Here is a 27,867-nt window from a genome sequence, read left to right as displayed (position 1 = left end):
TACAAAGATCAGGAGCTAGAACAGCATCAGGCTTTCTCACAACAACACTGGAAGCTTGGCTGGGGCTATGCCTTCAGAACTCTGAAGAAAAATAATATCTAACCTAAAATTCTATACCTTGCCAAACTCTCAATTAGGTATGGGGGTAGAGTAAAAATATTTTTAGAAATTTTTAGACATGTAAATACTCAAAAAAATTTCCCCTCATCACCCTACGCTTTTCTGGGAAGCTGCTATGCTCAAAATGGTGAAATGAAACAAGGAAGAAAAGAAAACGCAGGTACTGCTATTTTTCAGTCTTGTGGAACTATTTGACTTTTTAGATTGTTCATGTAAAACTCGTTGAAATTTAAAAAATACTTAAAAAAAAGATGAATTCTCACTGGGGACTGGTTGAAAATTGTTTGACGACATTAACTGAAAAAACTTCCATTAATTTTAGTTTGGAATGTTTAGTGTTTACCTGATAGGGTGAGTATAAAAAGAGGCAAAGAGTTTTAATACAAATTTTCTTTTATTTTTGTATTGTAAGTGATGAATACTTGTAAACTAGTCTTTTTAAAAAAGGCTCTACATAAAACATAAATGATTACACTGTGGCATCACCAATATACACTTTTTGGAAAATGAAACAAATAATCGAGCTCATTATGGGAGTAGATGCTTGTGGCTTGATTAAAAAGAATTCAGTGTCAATATCATACATAGATTCAAAACTGCTGTGTGTCAAACTTGGTGTGCTCTGGAAAATACTAAATGACTGGTCAAGATGAAGGCATTGACAATGAGGATTCAAATGAACAGTTCAAATAATATTATTTCATGAAATGAGTGAGTAGTAAAAAAGGTGCATTACTAAATTAATATATTATTTCATGTAATATGTGATTTTAAATCCATATGTGAACTAAGTTAAATATTCTAAGTAAAATAAAAAGAAAACGAATTAGTTAGCAAACTGTTTCCCTGAAACATCTTTCATTTTCATGGAGGAGGTGGTAATGAAGGAAAGCAAGAGGACCTTGACTGTCATTCCTCGAAAGCCGAGGCCATAACTTACTCATATTTGTATCTCATGCCCATATGACTAAGGAAGTGCTTCTCCTTCCTATCACATCTCTCTGTTTCATTCCTTCATAGCATTTATTGCTATCTGATATTTCCTTATTTATTGGTTTATGTGCTTAAAGTCTATCTCCCTCACCAGAATGTGAGCCCACTGAAAGCAGGAACCTTACTGTCCTATTCACAACCGAATGTATCCTTAATGTTATCCAATGCCTCCCAGATTACAGGCATTCAGTCAAAATTAAATAAAGAGTGAATGAATGAACACCTACTAGATCCAGTAGAAAACGTGCATCAATTAAATCTTCCTCACAAATTTGGGGTCATCTTCTGATCCCTTGGAGGAACAGAGCCTTCTCTCCAAACAATTCTCACGGGTAATGGAGTTTATGGTGATCACTGGTGTTGAACCTTTCTTACTCGCTGAATAGAATCATAGTAGAGTTGGATATATTAGTAGCCTTTGTCCTGTGGGAAAATTCTCAAGAGTTTATATAACCATCTTGGTTACAGAGAAATGTGGTCTACTGCATAAGGTTTGGCACAATAGAGGAAATAAACATGATATTGGCATGGTTTTATGTATTCAAAAGCACAATAACTGGTTTACTCATTTACCTCAATAGGACATTTTGCTCTATTATCACTAAAACCAGATTAATTCTAGTCTCAATTTACTTGAAACTCTTCGATGGCTCCACACTGACTACAGAAAAGACTGGAATCTTGAGCATGGAATATGAGTCCTTCCAGAATCTGGCTGATTTCCTCTCTCCCAGTATCTTGTTTCTCTCTCTCTCACTATGCTCCTACTGAAGGAAACAGCTTCCAGTTCCCTGAATAAGCCAGGCTGTTTCTTCTCTAAATGCTTCTCTCACCCTGCTCTCACTGCTTGGGAAGCCCTCCCCTCCTGGTCCTACTTGTTGGTCTCTACTTGTTGGTTTAGACTCTGAAAATTTTTGTGGCAGCTTCCTCCAGGAGAAGTGACCAATTCCTCCTTCCAGAACAGCCCTCTGCTCTCACAGACTTTAGCACCTGGCCCACAGCTTCTCCTAAGACTGCATGTCCCACCACTCTTCACATTGTTTACTCTAGGCACACTGGCCTCCTTGCAGTCCTTCGAAATCTCCATTCTCATTTGCCAGGAGTAAAAGATTTTCTCCCAGGTATTTACATGGTACATTCCCAACTTCATATGACTCTGCTCAAATGTCCCCTCCTTGGAGAGGTTAGCTTTGACCACTCTAACCAAAGAAGTTTCTCGTCTTCTCATTTTCTAAATAGTACTTACCTCCCTCTAGCCCTTTACCCTACCTTACTTTCTTTCTGTAGTACTGATCTAACATTATATATTTAGTAAGTTACCTGTCTTCCCTTCTAGAATGTAAGCTCTGCGAGGATGGGTCTTTGTTTCATTCACTGCTGTAAATACTTGTGAATGAATGAATGACACTGGTGACACTTTGCTACATGTTGGTTTGAGACTTCTGTCTCCCTCCACTGGACAGCAGGGGTTGCCCAGCTCCTTCCTGGCACAAAGTAACTTCTTAATATTCCTTATACGACTGAATGATGTCAAGTATAAGTTACCCTTTACAATGGTTCCCAAGAAAGAGACTCTGACTCCATGTATACTACATAAGCTGAAGACTACAACTGCATTTCTACAAGCCCTTTAGCTGAAACTCTTGGGATCAGATGTGTTTCAAAACTGAGAATTATTCACTACTTAACACTCCTAGTAGGGTCTTGGGCAGCACCCTGTAGTCAAACATATAAATAGCTTTGCAACAAAACATGTGAAGAGTCCTACAAACTGTGATAAATTATGCTCAAGTCAGCCTTTTCTGTCAAGTGAGTTGTCCAGATAAATTTTAAGAGTTTGGGATTCTGGAACTGTGGACACGGGCTGTGGACATGTACTAGCATATGGAGATCTGTGAAGTGTCTCCACACCAAATTGGGTTCCCTACATTCCAGAAGGTTAGAAATCACTGATTTAATGCATTTGCTTAAAACATCTGTTTTCTTCACTATAGGTAACGTTAATGAAGCAGTTACTATGTGTCAGCCCTTGTGCTAAGCTCTTTAAATATGGAGGTAAAAACTACTATTTGCCCCATTTTATGAGTGAGGAAACTAGGGTTTGGAGGGAGGGTTAGCAACTTATCGGCACAGCCAGTCAATGGCTGAGCTGGACCCAAACCGAAGCTTCCTCACCATCAAAGCCACGCTCTGGACTACTGACCATCCTGAGTTCACACAGTTCAAGATAAAAATTCTTTAGTCTTGCCAAGTTTCTTCGTGACGTTGAACCAAAGGAAAATTTCTGTAGTTCAAGTGAATGTAAAAATTCTCAGATTATAAGTTCTTCATGGTAAAAAAAAGACTGGCTATATGTAGCCAACATTTAACTCATATTTGTATAATGGAATAATTTATTCCTTCAGTTAAACCAATGTTTCAAACATTTGTATTGAGAGATCAAGCGATTCCAGATAATTAAAAAATTATACAGTCACACTAACTTGCCCTGATTTCTTTTGCAGAACCGTGATCCAAGGTCTGCTATTCCCTGACAGATAAGGGTAGGAATGGGAGAAGACAATAATCAAAAAAGGCACTAACATAGATAATATGTAGATTTTTACACTTATCTATTTCAAGAACATCTTAGTTGCTTGAATTTTTTTAAGCTAGGTAGAAGTTGATAAATGTATTTATGATGACCAAATTTTGAAACTCTTTTGGAACTACCAAATATAGTAGTGATATTTTGACAATAAGAATTAGTTGTATTCCAGAAAGCTATTAAAAAAAAATCCCTGCATAGGGCTACAGCTTCACTTGAAGACACAGTGTTTTGGACCTTATCACACTTATGTGAAAGCTTCAAATTATGAAACGTAGACTAGCAAAAATACAACACACATTCATTTCATGAAACAAAAGCAGATAATATGAACATGAAGATTAAGAAATGAAAATAACATATACACTAAAAACATCACAACAGAAACAGGCTTTATTTCAACCAGACAAGTGAATACTTCAGTTAACATCAACTTCTTCAAGACTTGAAGATATGGAAATTAAAGGTGGTGCTCAGAAGGCAGAGAAGGAAAGATTCATCATACAGCAAATATTCTGCCCTTCAAAAATCCCTTTCAACAATAAGTTCAACTCAAAGATGAATTAGTTCTAAATCATTAGATCTCATGCATTTCAATATTTGTACAAGACCCTCACCTGAAAGTTACCCAGCAGTCCCAATGACATCTTTCAAAAAGAAAAAAATATATATATATGGATCAGTATCATAATTTTTTTTTAATTTTAGAAACTAAGATTGAAATACAGTTTTCATTTTAAAATATTTCAAATGAAAAAATTTCATTATTTAAGATGCCTTGTTACAAATCTCCTTGACACATACATGTACAAAACAAATAGATGTGACTACCTGACACCTCAACCCATGACTTCTCCTAAATCTCCCAGCGTGAACAGTTAATCTACTGGGAGACTTTCCTCCATAAGTCCCAACGTCCTGCACAGGGATTTGCTGCCATTCATATGCTGTGCACGGATGAGGACATTTCATCCTGGAACACTTCAATTTAATATAACCTAATATAAAATAAATCCAAAAAAACCCACCCCACTGTATATTCATAAGGGATAAGACTAAATTGCATATAATTTTCAACCTTTGCCAGACTCATTAAATTCATGAACTCTTTCAGAGTTTTTCTCTTCAAGGGAACTTTTGAGAGCTTTAGATCTCATGCTTAACTTTATATTGAATTGGTCAGCACCTTGATTAACGTGAACAATTACATTAAAGAAAGGTATTGGAGGGGAGGGGAAGTCGTCCGAAGACAGAAACAGCGGGAAGGACTCTCTTTTTCCATAAGACATTTGAACAGAAAAAACAGGATGAAAAAAGGTAAACAAACAAACAAAATAGTGTTCACAGTAAAACACGCCAGATTTGTAGTTTCATTTGAAACCAACAGCAAATCATGAAACGTCATGAAAAATATAAGTAAAGGTCAAATCTCCTAGAGTAATTACTAAATGAAGTTAAAATTACCACGCTGATCAGTAAACCCCAGAAGAAAAATAAACAGCACTTACACTTCGGGTCCTTCTTAAACAACATACAACTTTTCAAAGTTAATGCATACAATTGGTAAGTTTGGCCACGCTGCACAAGTGTTTTTTTTAAAAAATACAGTATACAGAAAAAATTCCTGTATTCCCCATTTTGAATCATAAGCTCAAACCCCAAGAGTAAAAGATCAACTAGAAGGATTTTCAATTATTTACAAATCCAGCAGGGTCATCTGCCATAATGGCTTGGCTTCCATCCACAGCGGCTTTCACCTTCTCCAGCAGCAGTTCTCAGGGACCTGTTCTCATGGAAGGCTCTTCTTCGTCGACTGCTCATCTCTACTGGTCATCAGTCATTTTGAACAGTTCCAACAGTGCCCCAACAGCTCCAAAATAACCCTGCCAAAGCAATGGGAACACTTCTGTACAGTTATCTCTGAACCTTATCCAAGTTCCTAATGTTTTTAATAATTCTAGAAATGCTGCCCTCTAATGTAGAGAAAAGAAATTTAAAACCTGAACTCTGCCATGAAACACGGTGGAATAATAATAATAATAAAATTTATTGGACATCCACTTGTTTATATCTATTAAGTAAGCTAACTCACATCCAGCACACAGTGTGTGCTATATAAGCGCTGGGTATTATTAGCATTAAAATTATTTTATTGTAATCCTTGCCATGGCAAAATTCATATTACCCCCATTTCACAGGTGAGAAATGGAAGGTGATAAAGTAAATGACCCTTTCAGGGTCACATGACTTGTGCCAAGGCTTTCCTTCAAATCTGTCTCACTTCAAAGCTGTAGTGTCTCACAGGAAAGAACTCTAAGCTTGGAAAGGCATCTAAAGCAACCCGAGCTTCACTCTGCTCATCTGTAAAAGAAAAGCCCACGTTTTTGGGAAAAGGAAAGGAACTGAAAAGTAAGCATTTTTAGAGAACCTGGCTTCCAAAAGGCAGGAGACCACTCCTCTGTCTTTGCCTGACTCCAACAGTTACTGCAGAAATGGGTGGCAAAATGTCAGGATGCTACATAGCAGGATCTTTGCTGCAGCCAGCTAACATTTATTGAGGGCTCACTATATGCTGGAAGTTATTCTAGGCACTTTACATGGATTTACTCATTTAATCTTCACAAGAACTTTATGAGACAAATTCTATTATCATCCCATTTTACAAACGCTAAAACAGAGATGGAGGGGTAGGGACAAGATCTAAGGTCTCCCAGTCAGTACGAGGCTGCGCTCTCAATTGCTCGGCTGGACCACTTCTCTTCGGAGACGTGCAACTAATATGCACTGAATGAATGAAAGACCGTGAGTGAGGACTCCTGAGGCAGGGCAGGAAAGCCACCATACCAGCACCTCCTGACAGTTCTCTCTCCACAGTATCCTCCAGTAAGGCCTGTCTAAGCCAGAGTGAACTTAAGAATGTAGAGAATTTTCTGAGAAATACCTATAAGGGGTTATAAAAACCCTCTACTTGCATTGGCCGTAGAGACTGAGTTATGATACTTAGTGACAAACCAAAGCCCAAGTCCTCAGAGGCCTGGGATTGTACAAAGTCACACAGGTGACTGCATTTTTACCTACAGAAGTGAGTTTCCCCAAAGTATTCCCTACCGTACCACCAACTAACTACCCACGTGACCTTGTAGATGGTTTTAAACCCTGACAGCTTCCAGTCTCTGTTTTCTGCATTAGTCCAAGAGGATCTGGACTTAGAGATGCTGGATAAAAATATGGATAAATGTGAGATAAAATACCTGAGTGTCCTGTATTTTTAATTGCTAAATATGGCAACCCCAGCTGGATTAGAAGAGTGGTTTTCTTTTTTTAGGCTTTCTTTAGTGTTAATTTCTATTATTCAGCCTTAACTATTTAGTATTTAAATTTCTGTTGCTTTCTATGCTTTAATAAAACAAAATATGGGCTTGGAGAGCTCTAAATAACTTATAAGTGCATCAGCGACTTTTCAAATAAATAATTCAATTTGGAGATAAGAAAAATGCCATAGTAGTTATTTGTTACAAATTTATCATTCTCGTTCTCTCCACGTTTTTTCTGCTGCAAAATACTGAAGGGATTTAGGAACCTCCTGTGATAAACAGTTGCTCTCTATAGGACTGATTTTAAAGGGAATGACAAAGGAGGTTAGAAAAACGGAGGGCCCCCCGAACTTGCTCTTAGAAACCTCTGATTTATATTATCATAGAAACTCCACATAAGGGACTCTCTGAATTACCCAATACTGTCCATTTCCTGTGTAAACAGGCTGGCTGATGTCCAGGCACACCAGCCTCTCAAGGCCACCAGGCAACTCTTAGTAGCCCAAGCTCTTCTGTTCTCACCAGTCGAGGTGTTTATGTGCCAAGCGTCAGCTGTGTTTATCTTCAGATTTACTTATGATAGTTCTATTGTTAATGTTATAATCTAATATAATTAGATACCACCTAAACCAATAAAAAGAGTACAAAATAAATGGTCACTTCTATGAAAATCCAGTTAAATTCTTGAAAAAGGTCAATACCAAAAGTTGCTAGGAGAGTAAACCTTAAAAGTTCTCATCAACACCATGTCTTCTTGGACAAGGGAAATAAAAGAAAAAATAAACAAGTGGGACTTCATCAGACTCCATCAGACTAAAGAGCTTCTACAAGGCAAGGGAAACCAGGATTGAAATGAAAGACAACCTACCCACTGGGAAAAACTATTTGCAAATCATATATCTGACAAGGGGTTAAGCTCCATAATATGTAAAGAATGCACACAATTGAACAACAAAAAATAAAACAACCTGATCAAAAAATGGGCAGAGGATATGAACAGATATTTCTCCAAGGAAGATATACAGATGGCCAATAGGCGCATGAAAAGATGCACAACATCACTGATCATCAGGGAAATGCAAATCAAAACTACACTAAGATATCACCTTACATCCTTTAGAATGGCTATAATAACCAAGACAAAAAACAACAAATTTTGGAGAGGTTGTGGAGAAAAGGCAACCCTCATACAATGCTAGTGCGAATGTAAACTGGTGCAGCCACTATGGAAAACAGTATGGAGATTTCTCAAAAAACTAAAAATAGAACTACCATATGACCCAGCCATCCCACTACTGGGTATCTATCCCAAGAACTTGAAATCAACAATTCAGAGAGACTTATGCACCCCTATGTTCATTGCAGCATTATTCACAAAAGCCAAGACATGGACGCAACCCAAGTGCCCAATGACTGATGATTAGATAAAGACGACATGGTATATATATATATATACAACGGAATACTACTCAGCCATAAAAAATGACAAAATCGTCCCATTCCCAACAACATGGATGGACCTTGAGGGTATGATGTAAAGCAAAATAAGCCAGACTGAGAATGACAAACAGGGCCAGCCCCATGGCCGAGTGGTTAAGTTTATGCGCTCCGCTTCGGTGGCCCAGGGTTTGTGGTAATCATTTTGAAATATAGTCAGTCCCCCACATTCATGGGTTCCATATCTGCAGATTCAACCATGTAGATGGAAAGGCCTATGATGGTTTCATCTTTACTGAACATGTACAGACTTTTCTTTCTTGTTGTTATTCCCTAAATAATACATTATAACAACAATTTACATAGCATTTACATTTTACTAGGTATTATAAGTAATCTAGAGATGACAAAGTATACGGAGGATATGGTAGGTTATACACAAATACTATACCATTTTATATAAGGGACTTGAGCATCCTTGGATTTTGGTATCTGTGGGGATCCTAGAACAAATCCCCTGCAGATACTGAGGGACGACTGTGTACACATATATCAAATCATTATGTTGTACACCTTAAACTTATACAATGTTGCATGTCAATTATATCTCAATAAAACTGGAAAATAAAATGAAACAAATATTAGGGGCCGCCCCGTGGCTGAGTGGTTAAGTTCGCGTACTCTGCCTGGGCAGCCCAGGGTTTCGCGGGTTCGAATCCTGGGCGTGGACATGGCACCGCTCATCAAGCCATGCTGAGGCAGCGTCCCACATGCCACAACTAGAAGGACCCACAGCTAAAAATACACAACTATGTACCGGAGGGCTATGGGGAGAAAAAAGGAAAAGATAAAATCTTTAAAAAAAACAAAAAAAAGATTAAAAAAAGTGGTTGCAAACCATTGCTCTCCATTTAGGTGGATCCCACACATGAAAGACTGAGGCAAAAATTTAGGATTCTGCAACCAAATTGCTTCTTAAGTATCTTTAATTTCTTGATCCACTTTAATAAAGGATCAAGACAACCAGAAATCAAAGAAGCTGCATAAAATTTGTGGATTAGGAAAAAAAGGACAATTGCACAGCTCCAATCAGCAGAACCCAGGCTCCAAAACAAGTGTTGGTCCTACATCAAAAAATTGGTGAGTGAATGAGCATTTATACATATTACGTTAAAATAAAATGGCTAAAGTAGGGAGATATTTTTTAATGATTACCCATTTTAACTGATTTTTTTTTTTGATTAACCAGCAACCAGTCCTGATTATTGGATAAGAGAGTTTCTATTTTATATATAGCTCTTCCTTACCCTTTGCATAAATGCAAACTAAGGGACGCATTCATTCATGTTCGACAACCAAAACCACTCCACTTACGACAATTAAGTCCACACAGACTCAACCTACCTCATGTTCCAAAAACAGAGCTTTTAGCTGTCCTTTGGACCAAAAATCCATGGCATATGCTAGCAGCTTCATGGAAACCATATTGATTCTGAGAAAATTCCCAACAAACACAACTCTATCAATATTCTGGAAAAAAAAATTACAGGAAAACAATTAAACCATGGCACAAAAATAGCATTTAGCAAAGACCCAATGTTCCATATGTCATTGTACTCCCAGGACTTTGCAAAGTAAATTTTTTTTAAAGTAGAATTATTTCAGCATTTCAAGATGAAGTTGAACAAACATCAGAGTGCACTGCACAAGAACAAGAGGGTAAGACTTTTGTTGGGCAAGTCAGAGACTGATACTGGCCTTCTCTGCAGGTATTACATTAGGTTGCCTTAGTCCTGATAAGTAATTCAGCTGCCAACACACATCTAAAACTGTAACTGGAGTTCAAGTTTAGCTACATTTGTTTGTGCTTTCCTTCAATCCATCAAACTTCTAATGATAAAATCTTATCATAACCAACTCATAAATAAAAGGCCATGGTATAGGTTATTCATCTCCCGAGTTAGCTCAGTGCCAAACACTGGGAATACAAAAAGGAACACCACCCAGCTTCTACCCTTAGGATATATCGTGGAATATCCCATTTAGTCAACATGTGGGTTAAAATAGGGTAACAAAAAATACATTTATATTTTTCTTCTCAAGGACATAGACTTGCATTCTGAACATACACTTCACATGGAGCTCAGCTCCTCTATCATGCAGAGGCTGCTCACCCCTCACTCACTCACAGAGCAAGTTGCTATGGTCACTCATAGCAAAGGGAAGAGAGTCTTGGAAGCTGGCGTTATTTTCTGAACAGTCTATCAAGAGCAATCAGAGCCTGGGAACATCGCCTTTTAACTGGCTCAAGTTTTAACAATGCAAGTTGATGAGTAACCACTGTGAAAATTTTCTACGAGTGGAGGGGTGGCAGGTGGTTTTAATTTGTTGCTGTCAGTGCCCACAAGTTGATTCCGACTCCTAGTGACCCTGTGTACAGCACGGCAGGGTTGGCGCCACACTCTCACCTTCCTGTGCTGTATCAGACAATGCTCTGAGCCATTCATAAGGTTTTCATGGCTAATTTTTTAGGAAGTGGGGGGCCAGGTCCTTCTTCCTAGTCTGTCTTAGTCTGAAAGCTCTGCTAAAGCCTGTCCACCATGGGTGACCATGCTGGTATATGAAATACCAGTGGCTTAGCTTTCAGCAGCACAGCAACGTGCAGCTGCCACAATATGATCACTGACAGACCGGTCGTGTGGTTTCCTGACCAGGAAACAATCTAGGCTGTGGGGATGAGAGCCTGAATCTTAACCATTAGACCACTGGGGCTGGCTGGTGCTTTCAATAAGTTTCCACAAATAAGAACTGTTAGCCACAACTACTCAGACTGAGGGGTGGCAAGGAACACTCAAAATAAGAATCTCAGATTAAAGAGGAATTTAATAAAATTCAGGAGTTTCGCCTTCCCCCCAAAACAAGGGAGTCTGAATTACTCTGGTAGAAAGCCAGAAGGAATAGAAGTGGCATTAAGAGCTTATGGACATTCCTTCTTTCAAATAAATTCCAAGTGGGTCAAAGGTACAAATGCAAAAAAAAAAAAAAGAAGGCAAGAGACTAGAGGCAAACATGGGAGAATTCTCTCTGAAAATAATGTTGAGGTAGAAAAGGTATAACACTCAGATGTATTATCATGTAAAAAAGCAAGAAGCAGTATTTCCAGAAGTGCATATTGAAGTATGTAAGGTGGACTGATATCATGTCTGGGATTTGCTTTCCAATATTTTAGCAAAAAGAGAGAAGGAGGAGGAGGAGGGGGGAGGAGGAGAGAGGAGCAGAGGGATGATGAAGGAAAAAACAGAGATAAAGCATGTGTGGAAAATCTTGATACCTGTTGAGTCTGGGTTGGTGGATATATGGAGGTTTTTTTATACTATTCTCTCCCTTATATGTATGTTTACCAATTTTGACAATATAAAGTTGATAAACAACCAAGGCAAGATGTAGAATAGCATGCAAAGGATGAATTGTATGGTATGTGATTGTATCTCAACAAAACCGTTGTTAAAAAAAGAATGTTATATACAGTTTGCTGCCTTGGGAAGGATATGTTTATCTTATATTGCATACAGTATAGAACAAACGCAAAAAACCTAAAAACAATGGCTACCTCTAGTGAGGTGAAATTGAGGATCAGAGGTAGAAAAGCGGACTCACTTCCCTGTACATCTTCTGGTGTCTTTAAAACTCTGTATTATGTGTTTGTATTTTCTATTCAAAAAAATGAATTAAAAATTTTTAAGTTGATTGAGAAACATTTCATAGCATTTCAGTAATCACAGCAAAAATATTTCAGATTCAGTAAATGTGGTGTCCCTCTATGAAATGGCTGGAATCAAAGGTTCTCCGATCACTGGGTCAGGGAGCAAAGCAATGACTGGAGAACCTGCGTCACGGGTCTGACAGGGAACCTCACGCTGCCGGTTCCTGGTGCGTCCACAGGGAGGCTGCGCTGGCAGGATGCCAGCTAATGGAGCCCTTGCCCGAGGCGATCGGTGATTCCCCTCATTCATTCCACTCCACAGAAACATCTAAAACAGTTATTCACACTAGCAGGTGACATGACTACCCTTTCAAATAGCCACTTTGCTATGCTCCAACAATAAATGGTATTGAAATTGAAATCAAAAGTGAAAAAAATCAGTTGCCTTTCCCTATAGTGATTACGAGACAGGTAAAAAGAACTGCTGGCTCACTCAAGCTCTGTGGAAAGCAGGGGAAAGGGCATCTATTGCTCTGTTGGGCAGGAGGTGTTCCCACTGAACCGCCCTTTGAGAGTCCATGAGTCCAGCCAACTACATGCATGTTTGTCTCAGGGCTTCTTTGGCTACTTGGAAAAACTCCCTTTAAAGGTTAATGTCGAAAGAGAAATCCTCTGTTATAGCAAGTCCCAGGACCAAAGCGGACTTTGAAAAGGCCCTTCTCTGGAATACATTCTTTCATCTAATATCAGCCCCACATGTAAACTCCGTCTTAAATGGGGACTTACAAAAGGTTACCACCCTGAAGCACAGACCAGTGACATACTCTATTTAATATCATGAAAGAAGGGTGGCTCTCTTGTAACCCCACAGCTCAAAGGCAGGGCTGGCACCCATCTACCATAAAGACTGCCTCATACCTGCTTAACATCTCAATATTCAGCTAGGAGGGGGCTGGGCGGGATTTCTGCAGTACCCATAATGTTCTGTTTCTTGATCTGAGTGGTGGCTATACAGGTGTGTGTATGAAAACTCTTGGCTATACATTTATAATTTGAGCCCTCTTCTACATGTATGCCATATTGCTATGAAAATTATATTTAAAAAAACCCTATTAGTGATGCTATGATTGATACTTCTCCTATTACTTTTTCCACGTCCCAGACTCTCTTTCTTGTCTTCCTAACTCAGTGACAGCTGTTTGACTTTACATATCTTGTATTTCAGATAAGGGTTCCATTTTTTCCAAAGGAATTTTGCAATGTTTTGAAATGTGTAACAAAGCTTTGTCAGTCACCAGCTCCACCCCTTCTTATGCCTGGGGCCCTGGCTGGCCTCAGCTGTAGCAAGGTCTCTGTGCTTTGATAGCCCTGTACAATGCTGCTTGAACTCCATGCCACAAGGCAACACTGTAAAGAAGCTGAAAGCAGAGAGAAGATCGAATACTTCAAGTGGAACACTTTACCTGCAATTATTTGCAAGAATGTACAAAGCTTTTCCTCGTACTTTAGTAGGTGCATGGTAACAATGATGGTTAGAGAGACTATGGCATGGGTTATAATTTTACCTTGTTTCCATGGCTCCATGGTTTATCATTTGTCATCATCCAGTGCCTACTTAAAAATAAACACATACCCCTCCCCCTCCCCCACATTCTACAAGCTGTGACTACGATGAAGGGATGGTTTCCCAAGGATCTGTAGTTTTGTAAGGGTCAATGGTTACTGCGTTGCCAAAGAAGGCATGTATGAATGACACAGGGCTTTCCCTGAGTTAAGGCCTTACCTCATTCAATGCACACATCCGAGCAATGGAGCCAATGTTGTTGGTGATGGTGACCAGTGTGGCTCGTGCGAGGTCTTCCTTGCTGATGGAATCTCGCTTTTCCTTACTCATCATGTTGCCAAAGCTATGTTGGAAATATTAGCGAAAGTGTTCAAAATCATCCTCAGGCAGACCCCACGCTTCCACCAAAGTACTGTGGAAGGCTTTATGAATAACTCTGTTAAAACTCAAATGACCTGATTTGGCTACCATGATGTATAAGCAGACAGGATTACAATACGGATGGTTGGCTGCCCTTTTCTTAAAAGGGACAAAATAGCATGGCTATTGATGGGGAAAAATTTTTTTAATGCCTCTAGCTATCTGGACAAGAATGGAATGGGGGAAACTGTTGCAGTTTTCCAGAACCTTCTTTCAAAGCTGCCCTATTTTAAACACAAGCTTCAAGAGCTAAACATCTCATTGCTTCATAAAGGGCAGGAGATGGAGTCGGAGCTCTGATACCATAGTTACTTGCACCAGGCTGGTGGGTTGACATTTTTAGAAATAACTAAATGAATGGCCAGGGTGGAGAGGCTGCCTTGTGTTGAATCACTACTACTCCTAGCTACTTATTCTCTACCTTGATGCTACAGCAGATCCTTGAAGGCCAAATCGTTCATAGTCTCCTCCGTAAATGTCCTTCACCAGCTTATCAACATTGGTGCTGTCGCCTTTAGCTGCCATTTCCAGAGCTTCTTCAAAGGTCTCACAACCAGTCAGCAAGCAACATAGGCCTAGGAATGTTCCACCTCCAAGACTGAAGGAACAATAAGGTTTATTTTTAAATTTTACTTTAAGAAATGCTCATCCAAGTCCCCAACTAAATCAAGTCCACTAATATGGGTTAATCAAAACAGAAGAGAAACAAAGGGGTATTTGAATTAAAGTGCTAGGGTGCAAAACAGCTGTAGGGTAGATTGGATGAAAAAGAGGGCAGAGACTAAGACGAAACATCAAGGAAAGCTTGCCCCTACAGTTAAGAACAGAACCAGAGAAGGACTCTCACTGATTTCTGTTGTGAGACCTTCAACTAGCCACTAACCTAAGTGTTTCATTTAGTCTTGCCATCTATAACATGGAGCCAAATCATGATTTCTCTTATTTGGGCAGTCTGAAAGCAGCAAATAATCAGAGAAATGACTGCTATGTTAAAAAAAATGTAGCTGAATACAAATTCTTAGAAAAAGAAACTGCGTGTACATGAAGCATAATTCATATCTCTGTGACGACAAAGCTGACCTAGGACTCTGCCAGGAATGGTCAGCCCAAAAGCTGTTATCTTTCACCTTATCTTGCTTCTCTAGCAGAAATAATCTCATTTAACCTCCTCAGAAATTTCTAAAAGGAAACCACTGATGGGTCACATATTGGGTTTTTTCTAGTAAACTCTGGGAAGGGTTATTAATATTTTACTTACCACCCAATAGTCAAAAATAGTAAAAAAAAAAAAAAAGATCATAAAATGTTTCCAACGCTCGAACTATGTTTTAAAAGCTTTCAGTTACTTTGAGGGAAATTCCTCTAAAATAGTCTTTTTGACAAAATTAGAAACTAATTATGTTGGTTGAGAATGAACTCAATTGTATATTAATATCAAAGACACCTGAGGGAAAGAAAAACAGATTCAGAGTAAAGCTTCCACCAGTGAAGTCCTGGCAGGGACAGGGGCAGTGAGAGTGGCATGGTTCCACTCTGTATCTACCATGCAGAAGAGCACATGTAGAGAGTAAATGGCCCTCACTGATTTGTTCGGAAGCCCCAAGAGCTGCTAGCCCTGGGACTCATATATGAGTGTGGGCACTGGCTTTTAATTCCAAGAGAAAATTCAAGTTGATTAAGGTTATTTTAAACTTAAATTTGAAAAAAGAAAATTTAGGGTAAGTATACTTACTGTCAATAACCATTAACAAGAAGGTACCAGATTATAGACAGGCACATAGTCTTTAAACTGCATCCAAAGTGAAACTGTATGTAATATTTCTTAAGCTGTGATTCTTGAAAAAATACATACTTCATTGAAATTATAGGTTCTCATGGAGAATTATGTAGCCAGGCACCACCAGCAGCAGATACCCAAACTGTAGGTGCAGGACCGTGAGGAAATAACGAGCTCCGTGGACATCATTGCCTTGACAGCTCTGTCACAGTAGAAACTCTGGATTTCCTCTAAGAGTTTATCTTTATTTACACTTAATGTGGTGTGTCATGCTATGTTGTTGGTTTCAGTCTACCCTACAAAGCTAGTATGTTTTAATGGGAACACTTTTTGGTTTGTATGCCACCTGGATTTGTCTTGTTTTCTCTCTGTATATTTTTAAAAAGTATTTACTCACATTTCTAGCTTCTATCTTTTAACCACACTAATTACCTCTCTGAACATCAAGCATTTGTACTAATCAAGGCATTCAAACACAGGCAACTGAAGTCATTGGCTTACTTAGAAAGAAGGCAACTCGACTGATGTGTTGGTATGAGTGAAAAAGGACAAGTGCTTTGCACGACTGGAAAATGACAGGTGACTCCAGACGAAGAATCAGAGCTGAATGGGGAAAGCGAGCATGCATTTGCACAACTGGTGCACTGCAGACAGGAGGAAAGAATGCACAGTCGCAAAAGAGCACTTTATTAATATCCTCAACCTGCTAACTGTTATTTTGTCAAGTGTTTCCCTGGCTCATAATCAGATACATCTGTTTGTTTCAGCAGACACACAGTAAGACCCTCAGTAAATCAGAGACATAAACATATTGCTAGAAACAGCCATTGAATATCATTTTTTTTAAAAAAAAAACCAACAACCTTGAAGTGAGGAATTCTAGGGAGAAGTGGAAGAAAGCTTCAATTACTGAGTGCTTGTGTGCTTAAAATAGATTCCAAAACAATGAGATGAGGGGTACTGCTCTTTTCCCCGAAGTTTCAAAATTCTTTACATTTCTCTTTTAATAGACTACACCTTCTAACGATGTCAGCTGTAAAGTCCTAGTTTGTTTTTTCATTGACTTCTATAATAAAATTGGAGTTGTGTCAATAGAAAAAAAAAATGTTGCTACCTAACCTAGGATGTAATAAAATGACACATAATCCTGAAATGAAGCAATTAAAATCAGATATTTAAAAGAAAACTGGTATCCTGTAATGATGTGGCTTCCTAAAAATAAAAAAGCTTAATGAGAAAATAGGGTCTGATACAATAACAAAAAAACCGGGGTTACAGCCATCAATTCACAATAGGAGTAGCAAAACTTAAAGCTTAAGCCATTTGCTTAGATCAATGATTCCCAAAGTATGTTCCACACGCTGACGTTCACTGTTGACCAGAATAGTTTATATCAGTGGTTTTCTAACTTGGAACAAAAGAAAACTTTGGCAGAACAACTTTTGTTGGACAAGGAGGCTCTGGCGCCCACAGAATTGATGTTTCAACTCCCTCCTCTACCTGTGGCAGCCCCTGAAAGAGCTCTCTATTAACCTTCAGTCTCCTGGAGCACATTTCCAGAACTACTGGTTGAAGAGAACCTATAGAGAAGCTTGGACATCCAGACAGGATTTGTGGGTGATTGTAAAGCAGAAGTCATTAGTGGGCATTTACCAATAAATGGAATTCAGAGGCATTATTACACATGTAATAGAAGCCAAACACCATAATTAGCTCATTAATAGCTATTTAAGAGGATGACCCAGATCCCTGGAACCGCCAAGTTTGAGAAAATGTAATTGTGATATAATTCATGAATTTGTTAAGTGTTAACCAACAAAATTATAAATATCTCCAATTGTGGAAAATAGTTAGCTTGTTGTTACCTTGGGACTAGCTCTACCAGGTCAATTGCTCCCTCTGCGAGGAAGTCTGTAGTTTCTTAAAAATTGTACGCTTATCAGGAGATCACTCTCCATGACAGAATCAGCTCAGCTGAAATATTCACGTGTCTCTGATACTCCTGACAGTCCTCATGAGGCCATGGGGTCAGTTGTGATTCTTGTGTAAGCAACTAAGCTTGGTTCTGTATTCTCAGTGAGGAAATGTATGCCTAGTGGCAACCAAAGTACACATGAAAGCCTATATCCTGGACACAAGCAGGATTCAGTCAGAATGTGTGTGTGGATGCCAGGGTTTCTCAACACCAGGACTACTGACCTTTGGGGCTCAATACTTTTTTGTGGTGGGAAACTGCCCTATATACTGTAGGATATTTAGCAGTATCCCTAACCTCTGGTCACTAGATGCCAGTAGCACCCCACTTCCAGTTGTGACAACCAAAAAAATGTCTCCAGACATTGCCAAAATCCCCTAGGGAGTTAAATCTTCCCTTCCCCAGTGGTAAACCACTGATTTATGCAGACTCATCACAAGTCATGGAAAGACAGTAGAAAAGCAATGCTTTTTTCCTAATGGGTCAGTAGTACTGCAGAATTTCAGTCCTGGAAAAGCTTGGAGAAGTTACCTAAGAAACAAACCCTTTCATGGCACAAACAAGGATACCGAGGCCCAGAGAAGTTACATGATATCTTCACCTATCAAAAACAATGGTTTCAATAGCATGGGGCAAAGAACATTCCACATGGCACTAGTTCCTTAAATTGTTCCTCCAAAAATGGGTTCTGTAGTTCAATAAATTGGAGAAACACCTCATACCAAATCCTTCTCTTAGAAGTAAAGAAAATCTGTTTAATTTTGTTTACGCTAGAATTTCTCAAAGATTTCTGACCCGGGATCCTTTTCCCATGTTGAATCCCCATTAACAGGAAGCTGAGCCCATTTGCCCTTGCCGTGTGCACTAAAACACAAGTCGCTCTGCCTAGCTGTGTGGCAGGGCTGTTTTCCAGTCCAGTGCACTCCAAAATTCCCTATGAGGTGTGCTAACTATTCCAGTTTTCAGCTGGAGCATTTACCTGGGGGTAAAAAGCATTCTTTGTAAACCCAGTTTGGTTTACTGGTTGGAATGATGTATTATTTCAAGCAATTCATCCTGTGCTAGGCACCAAGTTGGTTCCAAAAGGTGGTTTCTGTTGAGGACCTCTCTGACCATCCCAAGCATCCCTCCATCTAGAAACATCGATTGTGTTTCTATTGTCCTTGCCATTCATTTGACCCTTAACATGTACTGCCTTTTGGGAAAACTTCTAATGTGTGCAACCTTTCTTCCTCCAACTCGACCAGTTTCCAGCAGGGCAAAGCCTGTGTTTTATTAACATTTATATAAATCACCCTCTTTAACATATCCAATAAATTCTTTTTGGTTGGCTGAGGAGGGTAAGATCTTTCCTTAAAAATGTATTCAATATAAATAAACTTTTAATAAACTGGTCTTCAAGGAAGAGGCCTGGGTTTAAGTACAAAAAGGTTCTCCTAGCGGAAACCGTGTTTACCTGGTCCCTGTAACTCTTTTGTAGTTGTCCTTGGAGTACACTGCTAGAATGCTCACACCTGAGCCCATGTTCACCAGCAACATAGGGTATGGGTTATCAAGGCAGTACGGCTTTTTTTGACACAATTCAGGATTTGTGGGATTTTCAAAATAGTAACATTCCGGGTTGCCATTGAAGCCGACCGAGTCAACGTAAAGCAGGCCCTGAATCAGGCAGTCCAGTTCATCCAGTTTGTGGAGCTGTAGGTCAGCAATCTGAAAGAGAACAAAACTTTGTGAGAAAGGCTGCAACCACCTCAGGGGAAGCCCCACAGGCTTCTAGCAGGACTTAAAATGTGACATTAATGTTAACAGTGTGGAAACATCCTTGAAACACCAAGTTGTGAAATCCTGTTGAAAATCAGTCCCTCCAGTGGTAAACTAGCCTTTGGGACATCTGTCTGCCCACATGTGTGCTAAAGAATGGGAGTTTGCCTGGTTGCTGGAAGAGCATCCATTAGTGTGCATAGTGGGTTGAATGGTGGCCCCTGAAAGATATGTCCATGACCGAATTTTCAGAGTGAAATTTTGTGAATCTTACTTTATTTGGAAAAAAGGTCTTTGCAGATGTAACTGAGGATGTTGAGATGAAGAGAACATCTTGGATTATCTGGATGGGCCCTAAGTCCAATGACAAGTTTCCTTATATGGGACACAGAGGAAAAATTTGATAGATACAGAGGACAAGGCCACGGGAAGACGAAGGCAGAGACTGGAGTGCTGCAACACAGGCCAAGGCATGCCAACAGCCACCAGAAGCTGGAGGAGGCAAGGAATGGACTCTGCCCGAGAGCCTCTGAAGGACGTGGTTCTGCTAACACCTTGAGTTTGGACTTCTGGCCTCCAGCACTATGACTGCATAAATTTCTGTTGCTTTATGCCACCAAGTTTGTGGTAATTTTTAAAGCAGCCACAGGAAACTAATACAGCACGCCACTGAGACCAGGGTTCTCCCTCAGGGTGAGGAGAGTGAGAATGTTCTGAAAGCAGCACGAATCCTGCACTTCCTTGGCAGGACATGAGATCCTGAGGGAGGCAAGGTGAGCTTGGGAGCTGGGGACACAAAGCCCAACTCCCCTTTTCCCAGGCTTGGGCTTTGGAATTCAACAGACCTGGCTTTGAATTCTAGCTCTAACACTTACCCAACTGAGGGATGTGGGGCAAGTTACTAAACTTCTCAAGCCTCAGTTTCCTCATCTGTAAAATGGGAATAATAACATCCACTACACAGTGTTGTTGTGAAGATTACTTGATAATGATATATGTAAATGCTTACACAGGGCTTGGTATGTACAAAGGGCTCAAAAAATGTTGGCTCTTTAAATAATAGCTAAGGTGGCACCAAAGTATCCTTTCACGCTCCCATGAGACAAAAACTCCCACTCTCTTAGGTACAGGGGAAAAAATGTAAAGAGTTAGCTGTGGGCTAGACTTAGAGGTGAGTGGCCACTTTGCATCCTTAAAAGTTTAATTCATGGTCCTCAAGAGTGATATTATTGCTGGTCCAGAGGTTTGGGTGGATGATTATTTTCCATGGACAAAAAAAAAAATCTAACAATCACCAACATGAAACTGAACCAAGGAAGGAAGATAATTTGTAAGATCTAACTTAAAGTTTTAAAAAATCTCTTTAAGAAAATAATAGCTCATATTTATTGTTTACTACACACCAAGCACTTGTACTAAATTATTTAATTCTCACAAAAACCCTAGAAGTAGGTATTATTATTCTTATCCTTTGGTTACGGCTCATAGAGCTTAAGCAACTTTCTCCAAGTGATACAACTAGCAAATAGCTCCCATTGACTCACTGTTCTTCCCTTGTCTCCATTCATCCTGGGTACTACTTCTGGGATCTGGAAACAACCTATGCAAGTCCTATACTCAGATATTTTGCCAAAAAGGCATCCTCTTCATTACAAAAGTTAACAGCTAGAAGAAAACTTTTGACTTTGTATCACTCATCTGAATTTCCCATTCAATAAAATCCACTGAAGCTATACCCACAGGGCAGAATTAACTAGAATAGGTTTGGCCACAGCAAGGTGGGAGAAGTTTTCTTGATACACAGAAACAATTATTCTAAGTGACACTTGGTAATAAAGTAAATCTATCTCGTTTATGATTCCAAACGCTTCACTTTTTATCAAGTGAAACTTTTGGGTGAGATGCATGTAATTATACACGTTTTAAGGGGGTAATACTATAGTTATAAAACTATCTGGAGACCTAAAAGACTATAGTGAGAAACAGCAGTATAAATGCCATCTTCTCAGTCCTCTCAGATTCCTTGGCCCTAGTAACCTCTTCCATTGCACTTACAGCACTGGTCACGTTCTGGCTTGTTTTCTGCTTCATTAGGCGCCCCTGACCACCACGCTCAAAGCCTTGTCCATAATGCTTAATAAACATTTGTTAAATGCAGCTGGGAAAGTTATCACCTCCCGGTTCACCCCAAACTGAGAAGTAGCAATTTCATCAGTCAGTCTTGGGACCATAGGTTAACTTGCTTAAAAATTAATCAGAAGTCCATCTACAATATTGACAGCCCTTTCCAGGAACCAACATCACAAACACAGACAGAGACACGGTCTGTCCACCTGGATATCCTGAAGCTATGCTCCAGGAAAAGAAAAACCTGTCAAGGCAGATAAACTCAGCACGTACAACTTTGACCTGAAAAGAAACATCATGTTCTCACCTTTCCCCTCAAAAACTATTTCAAAGAGAGTGCTAGCAGCAAGCAAACATCTCTTCTACCCATTTGAGAGGAATGGATATTTCTGAAGTCTGAGGTCATGCATCCCCAAACTGGGAAACAGAAATATCAGCCACTTTCATTGAGACATACAGAGACCTCCCTCTCAAGTCTTCGCCACCCAGGAAACAGGACAGATGCCCAAGAGTAAGCAATGTGTCAGATCATTACTTGGACTTTCCAATAGGCCATCTGAAATTCAGAACACGATGGGAATTACTCCTCAGATTTTGCAGTTCATTTGGACAACTGAATTAACTTTGTGGAAAGCCTGAAACAGCATGTTCAGATAGATACCAGCTTCGGAGAACCACTCCTTCTCTGAGCTTCATTTTCTTTATCTCAGGGGTAACAAACACAAATGCCTATAGGAGACAGTAAGAAAACAAAAAGGAGGGAAGCCCTTGACCAGATGTAAAGTAACAGGATGATGGGGATCGTGGGACACAAGATAATCCACACATTTAAAATTCACCTGCAGTCCAATGTTGCCATGTGGTAATGGGGGCTCAGCGTTGTCAGATGATCCTACTTTTCAAGAGCCAGAAATCCAGATTTTATGTGAAATCTTCCAATTTTTAGATGCTGGCAGCTACTTTAAAAACTTTTTACTAAAAATATTGAAGGCCAACAAAACACATCTGTGGCCTGAATCGGACTTCCATCTTACTAATTTTACATATATTCCAATGCTGATCTCTATAATGGGCCTTAAATGATGACACCTCTGAAATATCAGATCAGCAAATATGTAGATGAGGTTTCAGCTAATGTAACATAACCTGGTAACTAAGGTGTGCTGGTAAATGTTTTAACAACTGGCTCTCGGGGAGCGAAAGCCTTGGTTTATAGCATTTACCAGTTTCCGTGGTATAATCACCCCCACCATGGCCAATGTCAAGCTACCAACATGGTGTCGCTAACCACAGAGTTGAGAAGACAGGCACGTCATGGGCTCCCTTAAGTCGTAGGAGCTGACTCCAGCACCCCACTGCTTGTAACTCTCCTCAGCACCTTCTTGGAGAGTATGAGTTCCGTCAATTCCTAAATCATTAAAGTTAAGTTTAGACCACTCCTCAAACTTAAAAACAACAAACCTAAGCTTGCCCTAAGGCTTAAACTCTGTAAATAATGGAAGCTAATATAAAATTGTATAGATTTCATCTGTAGTACTTTAGGCTAGGAAGCTATTATCATCACCCATTTTGAAGATGAAATATATCACTAGGGGTCAGCAGAGCAGGTTAAGGGACCCACTCTGGATCCCAAGGCTAGCGAGTAGGGGAAGAAATAAAGCAGAAAAAACTTTCAAACTATACCTAGGATGAACTGACATTGTTTTGCCTAGTAACCAAAGTCACCCAAGCAAGTACGGGCACAGCGGGGTTCTCAAAATCACCTGGAGGGTTTGTTAAATTCCACAGTGCTGGGCCTCACTCCCAGAGTTTCTGACTGCAATTCTAACAATATTCCAGGTGATGCTGATGCTGTTGGTCTTGGGACCACACAGATTTTGGAGCTGAAGAGCTGGGATGAGCCCATTACACACGCCAGTACAGTAATAACAGGTGTTTGATAAAGTCACATACTCTCCGTAATAGCAGCTGCCCGAGCTAACTTGCAGGGCTGTTTTCAAGAATCAAATGAGACAGCTGTGTGAAAATGCTTTGGAAACTGTAAAGTACTATATACATGACTTATAATTATGTGAGAAGTAAAATGATTCAGGTGTTCTTATGTCAAGTTGAAATGCATTTGGAAACACCATTTCCAAACTGAAGATTCTAATTTTTAGAGGGAATTCAGTGATTCCCTTTATGCTAAAATTAGAAAATATTATGGATCCTAAACATAAGGCACACTCAGGATACAATTTTAAGAGGCTCTCCTTATGTGCTTCAGCTCTGTCAAAAATAACTAAATAGCTAAATAAATAAATGTGGTAAAAACCATCCCAAGAGGTTCCATACCTACTCCCTATGGGAATACTCTATGGACCTACCCCTAACCAGTTATAACACTCCCTTGCAGTTGAGAAATGAATCACCGAATTGTATTTCAGAAATGAATAAAATACACATCTGTAAGATACCTTCCACTTCTCAAGGTGCTTTGCAGACACTGGCTCCATAAATCAAATTGGAAGTGACAGAAAAGGTTATCTTACTAAACCAAGAACAATCTGCATATAAAATGGTTGATTCTGAATAAAAAATAACACTCAGGGCTCTTTTCTCTTCACAAAGGAGAATTAACAGAGACCTGAGAGAGAGATGAATTTCAAACATGTTCTGGGAGTGAGAAAGATAACAAAACCTCAAAGACAGCTTCTTCCGCCCCACATTCAATGATAAAAGGGGCCATACATGAGGGATCAAAAGTGTTAAGCCAGAACAAAGTGGAGAATGACACTATCTGCCAAACCTTATACTCCTGCAATATCACAAATCAGTCCCCGGATTAACAATAGGAACCAAGGTAACAAATATTCTTGAATGGTCCACTTAGATTTAGAATTTCACATATCTACAATTACCCTACCCCCGACCCCGATGATTTTTCCATCATCATCAACTTTTTTAGTTGTTTCCTTGGAGATTTCTGACTTAAGGAAGGCCAATTCTTAAGTCCTCACACCTTGAAAAAAAATATAATGAAGCAATCACAAAATCCTTTTCTGTTACCTAAATCTCATGTCAACCAAATAAGATTGTTGTTATAATCCTGTTTGTTCAAAGGGTAGGTCTTTGTTTTTTTTAAGTAACTAAAAGAGTCACTTCTAACTTCTAATTAGCGTTAGTCTTGGACTGAACAAAACTGACAAGGGAAAGTATCTTTTGTAATGAAGAGCTAAGTGGACAGAAAGGATGACTTTTTTCTATAAACTTTCTATTGGTAGAATACTTTGAATTCTAAAGCGTACTCTTGTTGAAGTTAGGAAGTGTAGTTGTGGATAAAAATATTAGAATTACTTCATAAAATATCCTGGTAGGTTCTTTAAAACAAAACCCACAGAATATAGACAGTGGGGAAAAACACAAAGTCAACTGAAACCTACAGCGTTAAGGGTCCCGGTGCACAGCTACTGGGAGTCTTCCTCTTGAGGACCATTTTTTTCAAATGGTGGGATTCCTCACTTGCTCATCAATTTTTAGACCACTTTTAGTTAGATTAAGTTTTTCTTTTGTGTTCCATTTTGTCAATCATTAATTTTGCAGGCTAATTTCTGCCAGTCAGAAATTTTTTGATAGTGATCCTAAAGTGTTAAAAGAATAAGGAAGACAGGAAACGAGGAAGGAAGAAGAAAAGGAAGGAAGGGAAAAATGGAAAGAGAAAAAGAAGAAACAAACGTAGCTTTGTTCAGTTGGAAGTATTCTACACAACGGTCTAATTTAATGCTTGTCTCATAGTTTCTAGCTCTTTCTTATACATTCTAAATTGGATGAAGAATAGTTAACATTTTCTAAGGATTTAAGTACATTTACTATAAATAGAAAAGATATAGTCATCAAACAACAATTACTAACTATTCAGGGTCTGCTGAACATATTTTAGTTAGCCCTAATTACTCAGATTTTTAAAACACTTATCTGTAAAGTTGTAGCAGACCAAAAACACTGATTTTATACAATAACAATGACAGGACTTTACAGGTATGTATAGGCACTGCTCTATTGTCTAACATATACAGCAGTATATATTGATTCTTTACAAGTAAGTAAGCGCTTTCCATTTCCTATTCTGGAAAAGGGAAGAGCTTGGATATAGTACGTCTATGAGCTTTAGCACTTACCATTCCGTCTGCCTAAAAACTCTTCCCTGGATACCGGCAGGGTTTGCTCTATTACTTCTTCTGGTCCCTGCTCCAATGTTACCTTATCACACAAAGACCCTCCCAACACTCCGTATCCCCCTTGTCCCACTTTTTTCCCAGTCATCGCCATTTGGTATGTCCTAAATGGCATGTTCTATGTTCACTTGCGTAACTGATTACCGACTGTCTCCCTGCACTGGAATATAAGCTCCAGGGCGCAGGAGCTTTGTTTTGCTCACAACAGTACTTGGCACATAGAAAGAGCACAATAAATACTAGTTGAGTGAGTGAATGAGTGCTTAGGAAAGAGGATGATCAAACCTATTCATCCTCACGAACTTTGGAAGGATGAGGGCACATTACTTCCAAACAGGCCATAGGAAGACCTCTGTCTTCTTCAATTCTGTCTCCACTTTGGCCAAGACTGAGCCTGGAAACAGAAGGCAGCCCATATATGACTGCTGTGCAAATATTCCAGGCCATTTCGCAAACACTCTTGACTTCCTCCCTGTTTCGGGATATTCATTAGGTTCTGGCAGCCTACCTGAAGGAGCAGAGGCTTCTTTATCTTGGTTGTAACAAGACACAACCTGTCTCAGTTCAGAACCTTGAGAAACATACTTGCTTACGGCCAACATATATTGAATAACTTTCTCCCCAACCTGGATTATCTCAGAGGAGGGACAGAGCCATTAATGGAGGTTAGATAAATGCCCTAGGTTATAGGTTCACTTCAGGCTCCCTAGTGGAGACGGCCAGACAGGGCGTCCTTGAGTGACCTGGGGAGCTCACAGTACTAGCGGTGGGTCAGCATTTCCTTCTGAATCAGAATTGAGCCGATGCCCTAGCTCTTACCCAGGAAGAACCGCCAGAGCCTGTCAATCTCTCTTTAGCTTTAGTTTCCTTGTCCATGTAGCACAGGAATGCTATACTTCCTGTTCTCCAAAGGTCACTTCCAGTTCTGATGTCCTAGACATCCTTTCTCCTCTCTCCACCTTACACCCAATTTTTTGCAGATGATGAAACTGAGGCCCACAGGAGGGCCCCGTGTCTCGGCCAAAGTCACCCACCTAAATGCAGAAATGGGACTAGAATTCAGGTTCAGTGCTTTTTCAATTATAGACTCAAAGGTAATTTTCATGACCCTGGACCTCAACCTTCTCGGTTTCAAAACTCTTTGATCATTGGGTCCCCTTTGGTGGGAAAAAGCTCCCATGGATTGTTTAAGTAAGTGGTGGTGTCAAATTCTGCTGCTGGAGCGGGAAAGGGGACACAGAAGAGAAAGCCAAAACTTGAATATAATCGGTCTCACTTAGATACTGCTCTAGGACTCTGTTGCCAGCTCTTGCAGAAACTACTTACTACAATCAATGAGATAAATGATGCTATTTTTGATAATACAAATAAAACTTGCATTTACAGCTTTATTAAATATCATGAATAATGCATTGATTTACTAATTTATTCATTAATGGTAGACTTTATGGCAAGACTGGATTACATTAGCTCCATTACAAAATGCCAGTAATTTGCACTCTAGGCTCGGAGAAAATGCACTTTACAACTTACCTCACTGTATGTTCAACGACCTGGCAAGACTAATCCCCAAATCTTCCAACCCTTCCTTCTCCTATGTTCAGTCACTTCTGTTAATCTAGCTGCCTTTATTTTCTCCATCTATTATGTCACTTTATTTTCATTTTGTTCCCTGTGAGATGAGGCTGGACAGTAGAGAGATGATTTTGACTGTAGAAGATGAGGAAATTGGAACACATGGGTGTTAAGGCATTGCTAAATAAAGAAAAACTCTGGACTCCATGTTACTCATCAATATCTTCCATTTAGCCCAATTGGTCAAATCTAAACAAGCAACACAGAGCTGGTACGTATTGCCGGTCAGGATACAGCATT

General features: G+C 39.5%; 1 protein-coding gene across 3 annotated transcripts in view; it reads right to left on the bottom strand.

The window, feature by feature from the left end:
• Positions 1-4,075: 4,075 nt before the first annotated feature.
• The window catches only part of PANK1 (pantothenate kinase 1), a 52,257-nt gene continuing 28,465 nt past the window's right edge, over positions 4,076-27,867 (bottom strand). For all 3 annotated transcript variants that reach the window (XM_044754494.2, XM_014839413.3, XM_070487347.1), the window contains 5 exons: positions 19,347-19,600; positions 14,560-14,736; positions 13,938-14,061; positions 9,856-9,981; positions 4,076-5,583 (listed from right to left, as the gene is read on the bottom strand). In XM_044754494.2, the coding sequence (XP_044610429.2) occupies positions 5,524-5,583; positions 9,856-9,981; positions 13,938-14,061; positions 14,560-14,736; positions 19,347-19,600 (741 nt within the window). In that variant the 3' untranslated portion in view covers positions 4,076-5,523. The remainder of the gene's footprint in view (positions 5,584-9,855; positions 9,982-13,937; positions 14,062-14,559; positions 14,737-19,346; positions 19,601-27,867) is intronic.

This window comes from Equus asinus, chromosome 2 (assembly GCF_041296235.1).
Source record: "Equus asinus isolate D_3611 breed Donkey chromosome 2, EquAss-T2T_v2, whole genome shotgun sequence".
NCBI classification, from domain to species: Eukaryota; Metazoa; Chordata; class Mammalia; order Perissodactyla; family Equidae; genus Equus; species Equus asinus.
Note: the sequence above shows the minus strand (reverse complement) of the source record. Positions and strands in the feature narration are given on the sequence as shown.